This window comes from Sturnira hondurensis, unplaced genomic scaffold (assembly GCF_014824575.4).
Source record: "Sturnira hondurensis isolate 20B ecotype Veracruz unplaced genomic scaffold, ASM1482457v3 Scaffold0008640, whole genome shotgun sequence".
In the NCBI taxonomy this organism is placed as follows: Eukaryota; Metazoa; Chordata; class Mammalia; order Chiroptera; family Phyllostomidae; genus Sturnira; species Sturnira hondurensis.
In genome coordinates, this window is record NW_028081271.1 from 5,897,476 (window position 1) to 5,913,294 (window position 15,819).

The 15,819-nt window shown below is 49.6% G+C and overlaps 1 protein-coding gene across 1 annotated transcript in view; it reads left to right on the forward strand.

Moving 5' to 3' along the window:
- SNX25 (sorting nexin 25) overlaps window positions 1–15,819 on the forward strand; it is an 85,784-nt gene that overhangs the window by 43,756 nt on the left and 26,209 nt on the right. Inside the window, exons 6-7 of the mRNA XM_037055176.1 lie at window positions 3,934–4,004; window positions 13,568–13,749. Coding sequence (XP_036911071.1) covers window positions 3,934–4,004; window positions 13,568–13,749 — 253 coding nt within the window. The remainder of the gene's footprint in view (window positions 1–3,933; window positions 4,005–13,567; window positions 13,750–15,819) is intronic.

The following is a 15,819-nucleotide window of genomic DNA, read 5'->3' on the forward strand; positions in this document are numbered from 1 at the left end:
GAAGTGTGTAGGAGCAAATATTTCACCCCATAGAAGAGAGGAATCTAAGAAGCTTCAGAGAGGAATGGCCATGAGCTGAGTGTTTAAGGACAAATACGATTTTGACAGATAAGGGGAGGAATTGCATGCAAGAGGGAGTAGAAATACCAAAGGCTGGGTCAGGAGAGAGCTGGAGTGTTTTGGGGGTATTGCATGTGGTCTGGTTTGGCACAAAAATGGTACCCAAGAGGGATATAGGGGGCAGTAAGGGTGAAAGAATATCTGGCATTGGCTGTGCTTATGTGCTTTGAAAGACCTCAGACAAGGTCAACATGTAGCTGTACTGAATTTGAGGGTAGCAGGAAGGTGGCTAACAGTGTGAGCTTTAGAGCCAGGTAGCCCTGCTGGGTAACTGAGGCCCTTGTCCTTAAAAGTACTTGAAAGCCAGACCCTGAATAGGTTTCTTACTCCGCTGAACTCCAGCTTCCTCCTCCGTAACGTCAGGATAATTACGGCACCTTAGTATGAGCATAAAATGAAGTAATGTAAATTAAAGTATCTAAACAGGTACCTGGTACCCAATGAGAGGAATCTGCAAATGTTAGCTGGGTTCACTGTAAAAAATTTAACTCTTTACTCAGGCAGTATGTATTAGTTTTCAGCACCATTGATGATTCATTTGTTCCCGAGCGTGAATCACTAAGAATATCAAAAGAACAGATTGTTCGGAATATTATTGGTACCTGTTAAGTGTTACAGATGTCGTTTAAGCGTCCCTGAGTCATTTAGCTCATTGTTTTAGTCAGTTTGGACTGCTATGACAAAAATACCATAGAGTGAGTGGCTTAAGGAACAAACATTTATTTCTCACTGTTCTGAAGGCTGGGAAGTGTAAGATAAGGGTGAGCAAGCCACGGTCTGGTTTGTAGACAGCTTTCTTCTTGCTGTAATCTTACTCGGTGGAAAGAGAACTCTTGGGGGTCTCTTTTCTAAGGGCACTCATCTCATTTATGGGGACACTGCCCTCCTGACCTGATCGCCCCCCCAGAGGTCCCACCACCGCATGTCATTACCTTGGGGATTAGGATTCAACATGAATTTGGGGCGAACACAACCCCTCAATCCACAGCGCTCAGTACTATTGACTGAGTGCCTGCCACGTGTTTGGGGCCAGGCTGGGTCCTGTAGGAGAATAAAAGACACAACCCCATGTCAGAGAGGCTCGTGGCAAAGTTGGGGGGAAAGAAGGTGGTGCGTCTTCATCACAGATAGAGGCGCGACTTGGTTGCAGACTCGGATGTGTTCCCCTTTTTTGAAGAAGCGTGAGGCCTGGCAGTGGGAGGGACGGACTTACCACCTTCTTCCCCCCGCAGCACCACTTGTGGAAACGTGACTCTTTCAGTCGGCGATGTGGAATGGGACCCGAATGCACACTGTCGTAGAGCAGAGGTGACTCAGGCTGTCGCAGGAGAGAAGTATTAATGTGGCCTAGAGGGATGGGGAGGGCTGCGGGAAGAAGTACGAGGTGTAAGGTCCAGCTGGGTGGCCAAGTGGGCAGCTGGTTTCCAGAAGGAACGTGCACAGGAACAAAGGCCTGGGAAGGGACTGTGGCGCCGGTGGGGGGGTGGCAGGGAGGTGTACAGAAACCATCCTGGCTGAAGTCCAGGTTTGTATCGAGGAGGAAAGAGAGGTCGCGTTGGATAAGACGCCCAGTGTGAGGCTGCAGAGGGAATGGCATTGGTTAGGGAGTGTTAGGTTTCGATGTTTGCCGGTTTGTTTATGCTTCTTCTAAGTTGTTTCCTCGCCTGTGTAGTGAGGAGCAGGAAAAACCGTGTCCAGAGCCGATTTTGTGCGCTCTCATGACCTGGAGAAAAGGAGGCAGCAAAGTTGGTTGCTCTTTCATGCCCTAGCACAGCTGCCGTCTGGGGACCTTGCCCAGGTGCCTGCAGCCTCGAGCCAGCTCCTCTGTGTGACGTCTTCATAGTGCGCTGCGTCAGTTGGGATGGCATTTAGCCATGAGGCAAATTGACACACTGGGACGTAGGCAAGTTAGGGAGTTCTTTTCCTCATGGAGCACGATGTCCTGGGAAGGGCAGTGTGGCCTGTTGTGATGGCTCAGTGATGTCATCAGAGACCTGGATCTCTTCTGTCTTCTATGTCACCATCTCAGCCTGTGGCTTTCATCCTCACGCCTGCTGTGCCTTCACCCAGCTGCATCCTTGTTTCATGCAGGAAAATGGGGAAACGGTGTGGACAAAAGACTGGAGGGGGCTTTTCTGTGGAGTCTGCCCCCTTAGGCAGCTTCCCTAGAACCCCCTACCTAGCAACTTCTGCTTATCCCTCCCAGGTTAGAAGTGTACTGAGTGGCCATTTCTAACTGCCAGGGAGAAGGGTTTTAGCAAGGCGCATTGCTTTTCCTGAGAGAACCGTGGCTCAGTTAGTGAGGAAGCAGGAGGGAAAGGGTGTGGCAAGCACAGTGTCTGCCACACTCTCTGGGTGACAGGCTGATGGTGCTCCTCACAGCCTGTTTTTTGAGGTGGTCAGAGGTGGGCACTGATATTTATATTACACAAATGAAGAAACAAAAAGATGTGAATTTGTGAGGAGTCCATGAATAGCTGTAACTGGGATGAGTTCATGAATCCCATCTAGGTTTTAGTTGAAAAGCAAAAGGATGTATAGTGCCAGCCAGATGTAACATTCCATCTTAGAACACTGCGAAGTTTGTGTCCAGAGTAATAATTAATTTCAAATAGCTTTATTAGGGCAGAGTCTTAATCAGTCAGTATAATCAAGGGCTGAGACATTCAGTGAAGATGGACTTGCCTGGGGCGATACTTAGTAACCACCGAATAGCCCTAGAACCTGAGTTAAAAGCCCACCTGAATGTGCCCCAAATAGCCACAACTCCAGGGTTGGACCCAGTAAGTTCAAACCTTGGTTACTCACACAGTTCGGCTCTCAACCACGTGGCTCAGGGAGAAGCATCTCAGTTTTCTAACAAAACTCTGGGTTCGATTCTGTGCTTGATAACCCTCTCATACCGGTACCTGTCTGATCAGTCACACGCCTCTCAGGTGACAGACAAAAAGGAGGTTCAGTTTTCAAACAAACAGCTTCTCAAACAGTTTTCCAGAATGAATGGAGTTTGAGAACCAAGGCTCCACTGTACTTAAAATGTAAGCTGTTTTTTCCCTGGTTCAAAGGTGTTCTTAGTCTCGTATACACATATACGAGTTGTCAGCTCTTTCTTGCGTTAGAATTGGCCGGGGAGTGGGAACAATACTGGCACCCTGGTCCCATCACAAGCCCTCTATTCTGTTGGCCTGAAGGGGTCTCCCAAATGAGGAGTCGTGAGGACAGTCACTGGGACAGCGACAGTGGGACGGGAGGGCGAAGGACAGCTTTGAGAAGTCTGTAGGACAACGTCACCCAGCAGAGCTTTCCGCAGCGATGGGGAAATGTTCACATGCACTGTCCAACATGAGCCATGAGCCGCACGTAGCTGCGGAGCCCTTGAACTGTGGCTGACGCAGCTGAGGAACTGAACTCCTTCAAGCAGGCACACGTGGCTTGTGGGCACCTTATTGCACGGTGCAGGTTTGGGAGGTGGGGTCAGTGGGCTCTGGTTACCAGTGCAGGAGAGGAGCGAGGGAGGAGTTGAACGTAACCTCCGATTTCCGCTTTCGGAGGGGGGCAGGTAGTAATGCTTCTGGTGTAGGGAACGGAGTGGGGGGAGCCAGTTCGTCATTCTCACATCAGGGTCTCAGAGACAGCGGCATAGCCCCGGCCTGGGGTAGGTGCTTGGTGCACGTCGATGGATTCGATGGTACGTGGGCAGGATTCACACCGTCCGTGTAATGTTTGATTGGTACAGACACAATGTAAAATATCTCTTTGAGGATGGTGTTTTCTTTCCATTCACTCTTCTTCTTCTCTCTCTTTTAAAATCAGGTATCAAATTGTAGTGGAAATAATCCAGGCAACCACAATTAGCAGCTTTCCCCAGCCGAAGAGGCACAAGGGTAAGAACCAACTTGTTTTCTCTAGTTACGGTCAGAGCTTTGCCAAGCCCGAGCATTCTTCTGGCTTACACTGAAGTGTTTTAATTTATTGCAGTAATAGCATTAGAGAAAGTAACTATAATTTAATCCTAACAGAAACCTTCGTTTGTATTTCTCCATTCCTTTAGAAACTGTGCATCTTTAGTCGTAACTCTTAAGAGATTTTAATTATTGGGTAGACAGTGCTTTTCTGTTTTTAAGCTAAACATGGCTTTATAAGTTTGGTTACAGAGTAAAAACAATCTTAATATTTATTAATGTTTCTACCTAGAAACTTAATCTCGGTCACCGTTGAAATGACTCCAGTGAGTTGCTGTTTCATACGTAACCTTTTCCTGTGGGAAGCATTTGAATTGGGAACGCCTTCTGTGCTATCCCCACTCTTGCATGTGTTTCTAAAGAAATAGGCTTTGGGCCGCTTCTTCTGCCTGTTGTTTTCCTTCAGATGAAGAGCGTTTTACGCAGGCGTGGTCCTGAGGGGTGGCGAGGGGGTGGCTGTGGCTCTCAGCCCCCCGTCACTGCCTGGTCTAGCCCATTCCCCTCTCCTACGTGAGGGTGGAGGACCTGCTGTGTCCTGAGTGCAGGGCAGGTCTCCATTCATCGCTGAACGGCAGCAGACACGGCCGCCCATGTCCATGACCAAGTCCATGACTGTGTAGCGATGCTACCGGGCCGTGTGTGCCACTGTACGCAGTGTCATCTCCAGTGTTACTGCTCCTTGTGTCCACATTCGCTTTGTGAGTGGGAAACGGAAGAAGTTTTAAAAAAGAATGAACAGATGGAAGATCCTAAGAATATCTTTGTTTCAACCTGGAGATGGGAACTTTGCTTATGAATGTAGTGTGTATGAGTATATGCTATAAATATAGTTTGGTGGCTGCTTATAAAGATGTTTCTGACAAGTGTTTTTCAGTCATAATCATTGACGTTTAAGAAATGATCTACAACTGTGAAAATAGTTTGGGCACTTAAAGAAAAAATGGCATCTAACGGGCGGTGAGAAATTTCCTGATTGTGTGACCGCTGAAACCTCAAGCAATTAACCAGCTCACTCTGTTCTGCCGAGAGAAAATGTCCAAACCGAAGTCCCACACAACTCGTCATCTTCTGTAGTTTCTTGTGTCTGTGAATGGCGTCTGCATCCACCCATGCATGCAAGTCAGAAAGCCGGGAGTCACCCTCGTTTGTTCCTTCCGTCGTGTGCTCCAGCTAGTCCCTTGTCGTCATGCAGCTTGACCTCCTAAACGCATCTCAACTCAGCTCCCTCCGTACCGCGGTTTTCCACCACCAGCTTTTCCTTCAGCTACAGCAGTAGCTTCTTAATCGGCCTCCTCGTCTCCACTCCTGGCCCTTTTAAATATGTTTTTCATACTGAAGCCATAATTATTTTTTAAAAGATTTTATTTATTTATTTTTAGAGAGAGGAGGAAGAGAGTTAGAGAAACATCGATGTGTGGTTGCCTCTCATGTGGCCCTCACTGGGGACCTGGCCTGCAGCCCAGGCATGTGCCCTGACTGGGATTCGAACTGGTGACCCTTTGTTTCGCAGTCCGCGCTCAATCCACTGAACTACGCCAGCCAGGGCTCATAATGATTTTTTTAAAAATACGCATTTTATCATGTCACCTCCATGCTTAAAACCCTTTATTATCTTCCCATTGTCCTTAGAATAAAAACTCCTTGGTGGGAAGCCCACACGGTCCTGCTCATTTTGGCCCCCGCTCCACCTTCTGCCTCACTTCCCGACACCGCGCCCTCACTTTGTTCTGCAGCCACAGTGACTTTCCTGTTTTCCCAACACGCCCGATTCCTCCTGCCTCATGTCCTCTGCACGTGGTTTCTTCCTCTTCTTGGGGTGCTACCGTACTTATTCTCAGTATCCCTCTGTCTGGGTAACTCCCACTTACCCTTTGTGTTTTATCCCGAATGTCTCTTCTCTGATCACAGCCCCGCCTCCCTGGTCCTGGGTGGATGAGAGGGCACTTGAGTTCTCGTAAGACCCCCCACATCAGTGGAGAATGAACTCTGAAAGGTACCTTACCCACCAGAAGTGGGCCGTCAGTCATCCCACCTGCATTTTTCTGAGTGCCAGTATATGGTAGAAAAGCTGTGCCGTGGATAAAACTGTCCCTGACCTTGAGGCGACCACAGTGTCCTGAGGAGATGGGCAGTCACACGCAGGAAGTTACAGTGCAGTTGGGTAACCGTGCTGAGAGCAGCAGGTGCAGAATTCAGTGGTGGTGCGGTCAGCCCCACCTGGGCCACAGGTTGGGAAGGGTTTTTCCTGGCGGGTGACAGAGTGGATTTAGACAGGTGGAGTGGCTGTCATCCCTTTCTGTCATCCATTTCTGGGCTTGTCAGGTAGATGTGGATGGAGGGCACTGCATGTACAGAGATGAAGAAGGCAGTTGTGGACCAGCGTCCTGTGTTTGGGTCGGGCCAGGGGAGACACCGTGCTGTTGCTCAGCTTGCCATGGAGAGCTGAGCTTGACCCGCTGGCCTGAGGTGTTTGGACTTCGTCCCGTGGAGCAGAGGTTCTCAGACTGTAGCGTGCGCCAGAACCTCCTGGGGGTTAGTCAGAGTGCACCTGCTGGGCCACCCTGAGGATCTGGAGTGGGCCCCGAGGGTGTGCAGTGCCCACGGGTTCCCCAGTGATGCTGAGGCTAGTCACCCAGGACCCACGCTCTGATACAGAGCCCCTGATGTGTTCGTGTTTGCGTCCTGGTACCCAGCTCTCCAGCGTTTTATTTACACTTGGAACGGCCGGGGTAGTCGAGAGGTGGTCCATTACAATAACTGGCTGCTATAGTCTGAACGTTTGTGCCCTCCCAGAATTCACCTGTTGAGCTTCTGACATCCAAACACGATGGCATTGGGAGGTGGGGCCTATGGGAGGCACTTACGCATGAGGTGGAGCTCTGCTGGGTGGGATTAGGACTCTGTTCATTATAAGAGGCCCCAGAGAGATCCCCAACTTATTCCACCACATTAAGAACACGGCAAGAAGGTGCCTTCTGAAGGTTCCCCAGAGCCCGCTGGCCCCTCATCTTGCATTTTCAGCCTCTAGAACTGTTGAGGAATAAAGTTCTGTTCTCTACAGCCGCCCCGTCCGTGGTATTTGGTTATAGTCCCCTGAATGAACTAAGACACTGGCCAAGTGTAGGAATTCTAGGAGTGATGGGACATGTGCTACATTTTCTCTGTAGTTCAATGTGAATAAACCCAGTATTTCAGCTCCCTTTAAAGCCTTCTTTTCTGCTGTTCTGAAGCCTGAAATGTTATCAGGAATAGTTCAGGCGATTCAGAGTAATATCCACTGAGCTGACCACAGCAAAGAACGTAATGTGGATTTGAGTCTGACAGAAACTGCTGTGTATAAACCGTACATGCTTGGAAGTGCCACACTCGTAAGTGTAGTTGGGAGGTTTGGGTAAAATCGTGTATCTTCTTTTCTTTAGGATGTAAGTAAGCAGTTTGGGAATTAAATATTTCTAGTAGAACTGTAGGACTTTGGAATATATCATATACCTACACACAGAAACACAGTTACTTGCTAAGAACCATAATGATTTCTATCAGGAATTATTTTTATAAAGATTGTCTGATTTGGGATCTAAAGATGTCCCTGCCTGGAAGAAGGGAGCTCATCATCTCAGGGTCCTTTCTAATGCTTTGATGTGATCCGACTTTCTGGCATTGAGATAATTTGATACAGACCGTTCCTAATTTATGAGTGATCCAAACTGACTGAACACCCCGGGGTGGCTCCCCACCATGGCTCCCAGGGCCCTTGCCAGCCTCTCCCCAGCCAGCCTCACGCTGCGGCCCTGCCGCTCCCGTACCTGCTCTCCCTGCCATTGTCCTCCTTCGCCCCCTCCCTTCTCTGCCTTGAGGGACACGGGTTCAGAGCACTTTCACACTCTCTAGAGTCTCGTACTTTGATAGGCAGCCCTACTGCCATCTCCGTCCCCCAAGAAAACTTCAGTTATCATAGGTGCCAATACCTGCATTCATATGAATGAAGTTCAGCTCCAGGGATGCTCAGCCCTGTGCCCTGTGTGGCTGGAACTGCCAGTTTGTCCACATGCAGAGCTGGGTTGTAAACGCAGGTCTCCTGCATTTCGGTCCTAGACCTTTGCCACCACACTGCTCATTCATACAGGCTGAGGTGAGGAGAGCCATGCTGAGAACTTACAAATGATGTGGGTCAGGTCTGTGTTGTAAGCGAATGTCTCCTATCTGTTACATTAACAGTTCTGACTGGGGAGCAGGGCTGTCCTGGTAATGTAATGTGGGTTTAATTGACACGACATTACGACTTTAAAGGTATATTGCAAACATCTCGAGGGCCTTAAACCAAAGGAAGTGTTAGCCACACTTAAAGGAAGGGCACGGAAGGCGTGTGGCAGGCGCACCTGACCAGGCTGTGCGGGGCCTGTGCGTGCTGTGCTGTCCTCTCCGTGGTAGTGCGAGCGGTTCTGCCGCCAACTCCTGTCCTTTCTCCTCGTTCCTCAAGTGTCCCTTCTGCCACAGTGGAGTGACACTTCAGGAAATTTCAAGTGTTCTGTGCAGTAACAGAATCTCCTTTATTCTTTTAAAAAAACACAACAAAACCCAAAACTACCGGCATCAAACTGAAATGTACAGTAAATCTTTTTTAAGTTCCTGGGTAAACTTCAAGGCAATTTTCCAGTAATTCTGCAGAAGTCGGTGATGCTTAGTCACTACTGGGAATTGCTGTCAAGAAGTCGAGCACCATTTCTCGGAAGCTTGACTGGTGCCCTGAGTAAATAAATACTCACCTGTTTCTCGAGCCCTCTTCTCAAAGGGTGTTTGTCAAAATTTCTGTTTCATGTTTAAGACTCAAAGGTATGTGAGTCTGTCAGTGTGGAGCCAAGTTGTCTGGAGAGGTGTTCCCCCAGTTCCTCACCTGCGTTGCCTGGTAGATGTGAGAAGACCCGTGGGGGTTGGCGAAGGGGACAGGGTGCAGCCTGTCTCCCCCAGCACCATGGAGGTTGTGTCTCTACATTAGTGCTCCTCGATGGGCTGGGGGTGGGGGCACAATTTTGTCCCCCAGGGGACGGGACATTTGACAATGTCTGGGGACAGTTTTGGTTGTCACATCTGGGAGGAGGGATGCTACTGGCATCTAGTGGTAGACAGTGGCCAGGGATGCTGTGAACACCCTGCAGGGCTCAGGGCGGACCCACAGCCAAGATTTGCCTTGGGCCGGGGTTGAGGAACCCTGCCCCGTCCACCGAATTCCTCACTCCGCCTGCAGAGCTGCTGCTGTGAGGCTGTGCCCAGGAGTCCCATAGGTGGTGTGAGAAAGGGAGCTTTCTGCTATTGACATTTCTGGATACCCAAAGAGTGTAGAGGTGGTGTTTCCATCCCTTTATACCGATGCTATTTCTGAAGTCGCTAGTTTGTACTGTGAGTTACTTTGCCCTTTTTTGCCTCATTAGAAATCGTAGCTAATAGTTGTCCCCCATTCTCGTTTAACCGCCACTCCATTTGCTTGAGGAAGAAAAACCGCATGGGCAGAAGGTTATAGCAACAGGCAACTCTGTGATGTCAGTCACAGGTCTGCTTGGTGGCTTTATAGACAAAAGTGTTTTCACCTAATATCTATTCCCAATGTCCTTCGCAGCAAACAAACCCAAATGAAACCACTTCCTTTATGCTTTGACCTCAGCAGACTCTAGATGACCTACAGGAGAAACAATAAACATTTATAATTAATTGCTTTAGAATATTGTATCACTTCTGTGTCCATCTTGGTAGATCTATCTATCTATCTGTCTATCTGTATCTCTATCATTGTTTTCACCCAAAGTTAAAATTGTAGTGTAGATTTACTTTGTAAAAAGCATTTTCTTTGTCTCCAGTTTTAGGGTGATATAAAATGTCATGCACAAAATTTAGATTTTTAAGGATATATGTTTAGAAATGATTTTTTTCTGAAAAATGAGCTGTCCCAAGCACCTGTTTCTTTACATCACACACGCACTTGCATCGACTAATTTGGGGGCAGCCTGCGTTGACCTTTGGAGGCTCCGAGGTCCTGCTGTCTCCTCTGGAGTTGAATGCAGAGTGGCCGAGTTCTCTGGTCAGGGCTGTGCGCCCCCCCCAACCCCCCTGCCCCACTGAGCACAAGACGGGTTGGGGAACCGTCACAGAAGTCAGACAGTAGAGCTCCTGGGCACTTGGGGGGGAAAGAGAGTGTCTGACACACTCTCTTGAAGCAGGCTGCCTCCTGACCTGCAGTCTGCCCGTGACCCTGTGGTAAATACTGGGAAAAGGTGCTTCAGGGAGGTCAGAGGTTTCATGGTCTTGTCTAAGCTCCTTCAGTTCACCTGTTTGGCCGCTGAGGTGCTGTTTCCAGCATGTGGACAAGTTGGCTAAGTGGGGCCCCAGGGGGACCATGATCATCCTGGGGAGTGTGTCTGCAGCTGGGGGAGAGGGGAGAGCTGTGCCTCACACTCTGCCCCAGGGCCCCCAGAAACCAAGCCCAGACCTCTTCTTTCACGGTGCCATGCCCATTGAAGCCAGGGCCCTGAGGACTCGCCTCCAGGTATGCCCTCACTTGCCTGGGGACGTCTCCCTCCATCAGTGGCCATCTGGGCCCTGATCAATGCCTGGCAGTCTCGCATGTGTCTGAGGGGACATGCTTTCTGCATTCCACTGTGGATGTCACCCTTCCCCACTTCTGTAGCCCTTGGGCCCACCCCCTTTCACTCCCCTCCCTCTGCTCAGATCACCTCTCTCACTGTGTCAGGGAAGCAGCCTCCACGGTCCAGGCTGGTGTCTGCGTCTGTCCAGGCGACCACAGGGCAGAAGCGGTGTTTCCCAAAGCCAGCCTCTCCCCCGGTCCCTAGACGCCTCTCCCCATCCATCGTCTGCCTCTCCTGCTCTCCTAACTGCGCCTTCCTCATCAGCATTAAAACCAGCTCATCTCCGACCCAGTGAAAAAAAAAGAAGAAAAAAGCCCTCCCCAACCCCAGCCCCTTCAGATTGTGTATGCAAAGCAGTGCCTTCCCCACAAAGTAGTGCTCAATGCTTAGTCATTTTTAAAATTTAATTTTGTTTGAGTTTTTTGCTCTTACTTTAAATTTGATAGTGTCAACTTAAGGAAGTAGACCATGGTGAGTGGTTTTCCAAGTAAATGTTTAAAAAATTTTGCTAAGACCACATGGCTCATAAGCGGACAGCCAGAATTCTAACCTTGCTCCAATCCCAACACGTCTGCAAACTCTGCACTGGGTTCGATGTAGAAGTCCCCAGTGGTCTAGAGAACAGCGGATTTGGTGGACGGGAGGGACAGAGACCACAGGCAGGGAAGTTCGAGAGTAGGGGCTGAGGCTGCACACCCCATCTCTCTGGTTCACAACCGAAGTTCTAGCACAAGACCTGATAGGCAGTGAGCGTTCAGAAAATGTTGCCTCTTTGCATTTGACACAGTTCATTCATGCATTCAACAGATACCCGACGAGTTCCTGATGTGTTCCCAGGCCCTGTAGTAGGTGCTGGGGATGTAGACGTATATAAGCGAACACCACGACCTTTGTGAGGACACACGTAGGTTGAATATGTAGTACGGTAATGTGCGCTATGGTAAGGGAGGAAAGTAATGTTTAAGGTCGGGTTGCAGTTAGCAATAGGGTGGCCAAGGAAGGCTTCCCAGAGGCCTGAACTAGGGACCTGCAGGAGGCTGGGGACTGAGCCATGCAGGTCATACGGGAGGAGGTGAGGGCCGGGCTGAGAGAATGCGTTGGGCGTTGTGTTCAGGAGGCTGGCACCGAGCCCCACGTAGTATAGCTTCTTGCACGAGAGGTCCCACGCAGGCAAGTCCATGGAGGCAGCCTTGTAAAAAAAAAAAAACCCAGGGCGAAGAGGAGTGAGGGTGCCTGCCAATGAATGGTACATGTTTTCTCCTGGGGGTGATGAAAATGTTCTAAAAGTGATTGTGGTGATGACTACACAATTCTGTAAATATACTAAAAGCAATTAGGTTGTACGCTTTAAGTAAGTGAATTGTATGGCCTGTGAATTATATCTCAATAAAGCTGTAATTAAAAAATAAGAAACAGTGAAGAGACCAGTGTGGCTCCTGCGGACAGTGGGGCAGGATGAGGTCGGGGAGTTGACTCTTACGGCCCCTAGTAAGAGCACTGGGCGTGGCTGGGGGTGGCGTGGCGTGCTGGAGGTCTGTGAGCGGAGGAACGCCGTGGGCTTACACTGTCCGCTGTGTTGTGATGAAGCCATGGCACAGCGGGCTGAGAGCGTGGCAGTGGCCAGTTGGCAGGCAGGTGCACCCTCTCTGCTGCAGTTCTCTCTTGGGTTCCTCAGCAAGCCGCACTCCCCGATCCACTGTGGTGTCTCTCCTCAGTCCCCCTTGCCAGCTTTTCTTCTCTCTCATTGACCGTACGGTTTATTTAGATGACGTCCTGGGATCGTTGTTTTCCTCCTGGCTGCCTCACTCCCCCATGACTGAAGCCCCCATCTCAGAGCTGGGCACTTTTTAATTCCTCACCTCAGGTCTCTGCTGCCGTAGCTCACGTCCCCTCAGACTCGGCTGGCCTCTTCCAGTTATCTTTTGGGGCCTCCCCCAGCACGCTGGAGTCTTAAACGACAGTCATTTCTTTTGCTCGTGAACCTGCAGTTTGGGTAGGGTTTGGCAGGGATGACACTTCCCTGCTTGTCTGGGGCTGGACAGGTCATTTTCAAGGTGGCCCAAGTACGTGGTGCGAAGTCGGCTCTGCATGCGGCTGAGATCCAGCCAGGCCTGTGGGGCTCTCCACGCAGGTCTGGCCACTGACCGACTGTTTAGGCTTCCTCCCAGCTTGGAGACCTCACAGCTGGTGCATGATTTACAGGGCAGCTCAGGGCTCCACGTCAATGGCCTTCTACCCCATGGCATCGCACGTACGTCATAGCATCACTCACCTCCTGCAAAATCACAGACCCACCCAGGTTCACCGAGAGGGAACACATACCCTGGTGTTCGGGGGGTGCTGGCCACGTGACACTGTAAAAGTACATGTGAGAGGGGAGATGAATTTATTGCCATCGTTGGCAAAATGTCATCCACCACCCTGTTCAAAATTGAACTTGGCTTCTTCATAAACCTGCCTTTTCTCGAAAGTTCTCTGATTCGATCATTGGTTCTGTCATCTCCAAATATGAGTGGACCGATGCCGTTTGAACCCATGTTGTTCAAGGGTCAATGGTACGTACACATGCAGACATGCGTATCAGTGTGTGAGTGTGTGGGTACAGAGGAGGTCCCTAAACATGTTTTTACATTTGAGTCAGATTTGTCCCGGGTGTGTTTAGAAATTCATAGTGTTTCTGTTTGAGGGTGTGCGTATGTTTAGCATAAATTTTATCCTGTCCTATCCTGTTCTTTAGCAGCCACCGTTGCTCAGAATGTCCCATGTCAGACATGGATCTGGTTCAGAGTTGTGTGTCCCCCTGCTGTCCCTTGTCCTCTGACCGGGCACTGTCTGTCCATCCCATTCAAGGTAAAGAAACTGCTGCGATGAAAGCCGATCTCCTGAGGGCCAGGAACATGAAAAGGTACATCAACCAGCTGACTGTGGCCAAGAAGCAGTGCGAGAAGAGAATCCGAACCCTGGGAGGCCCTGCCTACGACCAGCAAGAGGATGGGGCCTTGGACGAGGGGGAGGGGCCTCAGAGCCAGAAGGTAGAGCTTCCTAGTCCTTGTTCTGACCATTTCCTGTTAGTCACGAACGCTGATGAGATCAGATATGCAGTCTTTTGACTTTCTGGTGTGTGACTTATGTTCCAGAACATGAGCTGGTGTGTTTGCTTTGATGAGCGCAGAGCTGTATTACTTGATGTCCCTGACTTCTGGGAGTGAGAGTGGGCACGACAGATAGGCATGGTTGTGTATGTGTGTGTGTGTGTCTGTCTGCACGGGCCTGTGTGTGTGTTTCCATCCCCTCTTTGCCCTCCCACAGTCCTAGAGGAGCACATGTATATTTGCAAGGACCCAACATGTTACCACTCGGATGGAAGTAACCACCTACGAAGTAGAGGAGTCTTGTAAGTTATTTTATGTAGCTCTCAGCACATGGCTGTGAAATATGTACTTGATGTTCCCATTTTACAGGTGAAGAAACAGACTTGGTTTCCTTCTAAGTAAATTTCTAAGGCCACGTAGATAAGAAGAGGCAGGACTAGATAAAAGATCCAAGTCTAATTGATTCACAAATCGGAGTGCTTTCTCACTAAAGCATAATATGTCCGTGGTGGTTTTGTTTAAGAAAACTTTGGACTGTCTGATGCCCAGTCCTTAAATCATGGCACTTAGGAAAGTGTTCTGGCCCTACCTCACACCTGTCCTTATTTGCAAGGACCAAGCCTGTCTTCCAGGACCGAGAGCAGGCCAGGGTTGAAGGAAACGGCCACCGTACGCTTTGAGGAGTGTGGCTGTACCACTTGGGAACAGACTTCAAGGCAAACTCCACCTTCCTCTTCTGTAAGGTGGCAGTTAGCCACAGAGAAGCAGCATCTGTGTATTCAAGACCACAGCCCCTAACCTCACTTACTCTGATTTTTAGACTCTTGATCTTTTCCTGTTCAGCTCTTGCTTGTCTCTGCGTTACCGCTTCCTCTCCCCTGCAGCGATGGAAGTTGACCTTGTTCCTGGCTCAGTCTCCGGCAGAGCCTCTGCAGGGAAGGTCGCGCTCCACAGTGGACCAGCCTTTCTGCAGCATCTCCACAAGTGGTGCTGGGCAGCCCCGAGGGGATTTCATTTTAGAGAGGGGGCCACTAGCCACGGGGGGGCTGTGTATTTTGCTGTTAGCCAAATGCACCTTTCTGCGACTTTGGTTTTGTGGTTCAAAGTGTAAACGTCACTTTTTGGTAAACATTGGAGAGAGAGTAGATTTGCCAGGTTGAATGTTGTTCCCCTCCCTCCTTCTCTTCAGCCTGTGGACTCTTAAATAAACCTCTAGCCACATTGATCGTAGATGAGGTCTTCTTGTGTCCTGTCCGTCCATCCATTTATCCATTCATCAATTCATTCAAGACTCATTTATCAAGAGTCTTTAATCTCTCGGTTGCAGTGCAAGGCATTAGGATGCAAAGTGAGTCAGAGAGGCCCCGTGCTCAGTCCCATGCAGTTACAGGTTAAGCGATGCAATACAGAGGGGAGGTGCACGCCTAAGAGAAGCACCTGGTGGCTAGCTACTTACTCAAAAGGTGATGTGATTTTTGGATGTGATGACAGGGAAGAACCCCGAGAAAGATAAGGGGAGCTCATTTTAGGAGAACTGAATGTGATTGCCACAGAGGCTGTCCGGAAGTTCCTGCGAGAAGTAGAGCTACCCTGGTTCCAGCTGCATTTCGGCTCATTCTTCCAGGTTCTCAGGAAGTGAGGAAACCCATTTCTGTTGCAGTAGTTCATCCTCAGAGTAAAACCATTTCATCGAGTGTTCAGGCTGGAAGGCTCAGACAGTACAGCATTCCAGTATGCGTGGCGGGTCGCCATCTGAAAGGTAACACTTGGGTCAGTTCGGAGCCCTTCTGCTCTCTTCCTAGATAGATAGCGCAGCTTTGCCCTAACCTGATCGGTCTTATCTAATCTGGAGGCGTCACCACTGACTCTGTTTCGGAACATCGCCTTCAAACTTAGACGAACCCTCCAAACAAAAGAGGTGGCCTGGGTGAATAAGTAAAAGTCAAGACTTATTGTATGTTGTCCACAAGAAGTGATAAAGGTGTAAACAGAGGTTGCAGGTAGAAGGAG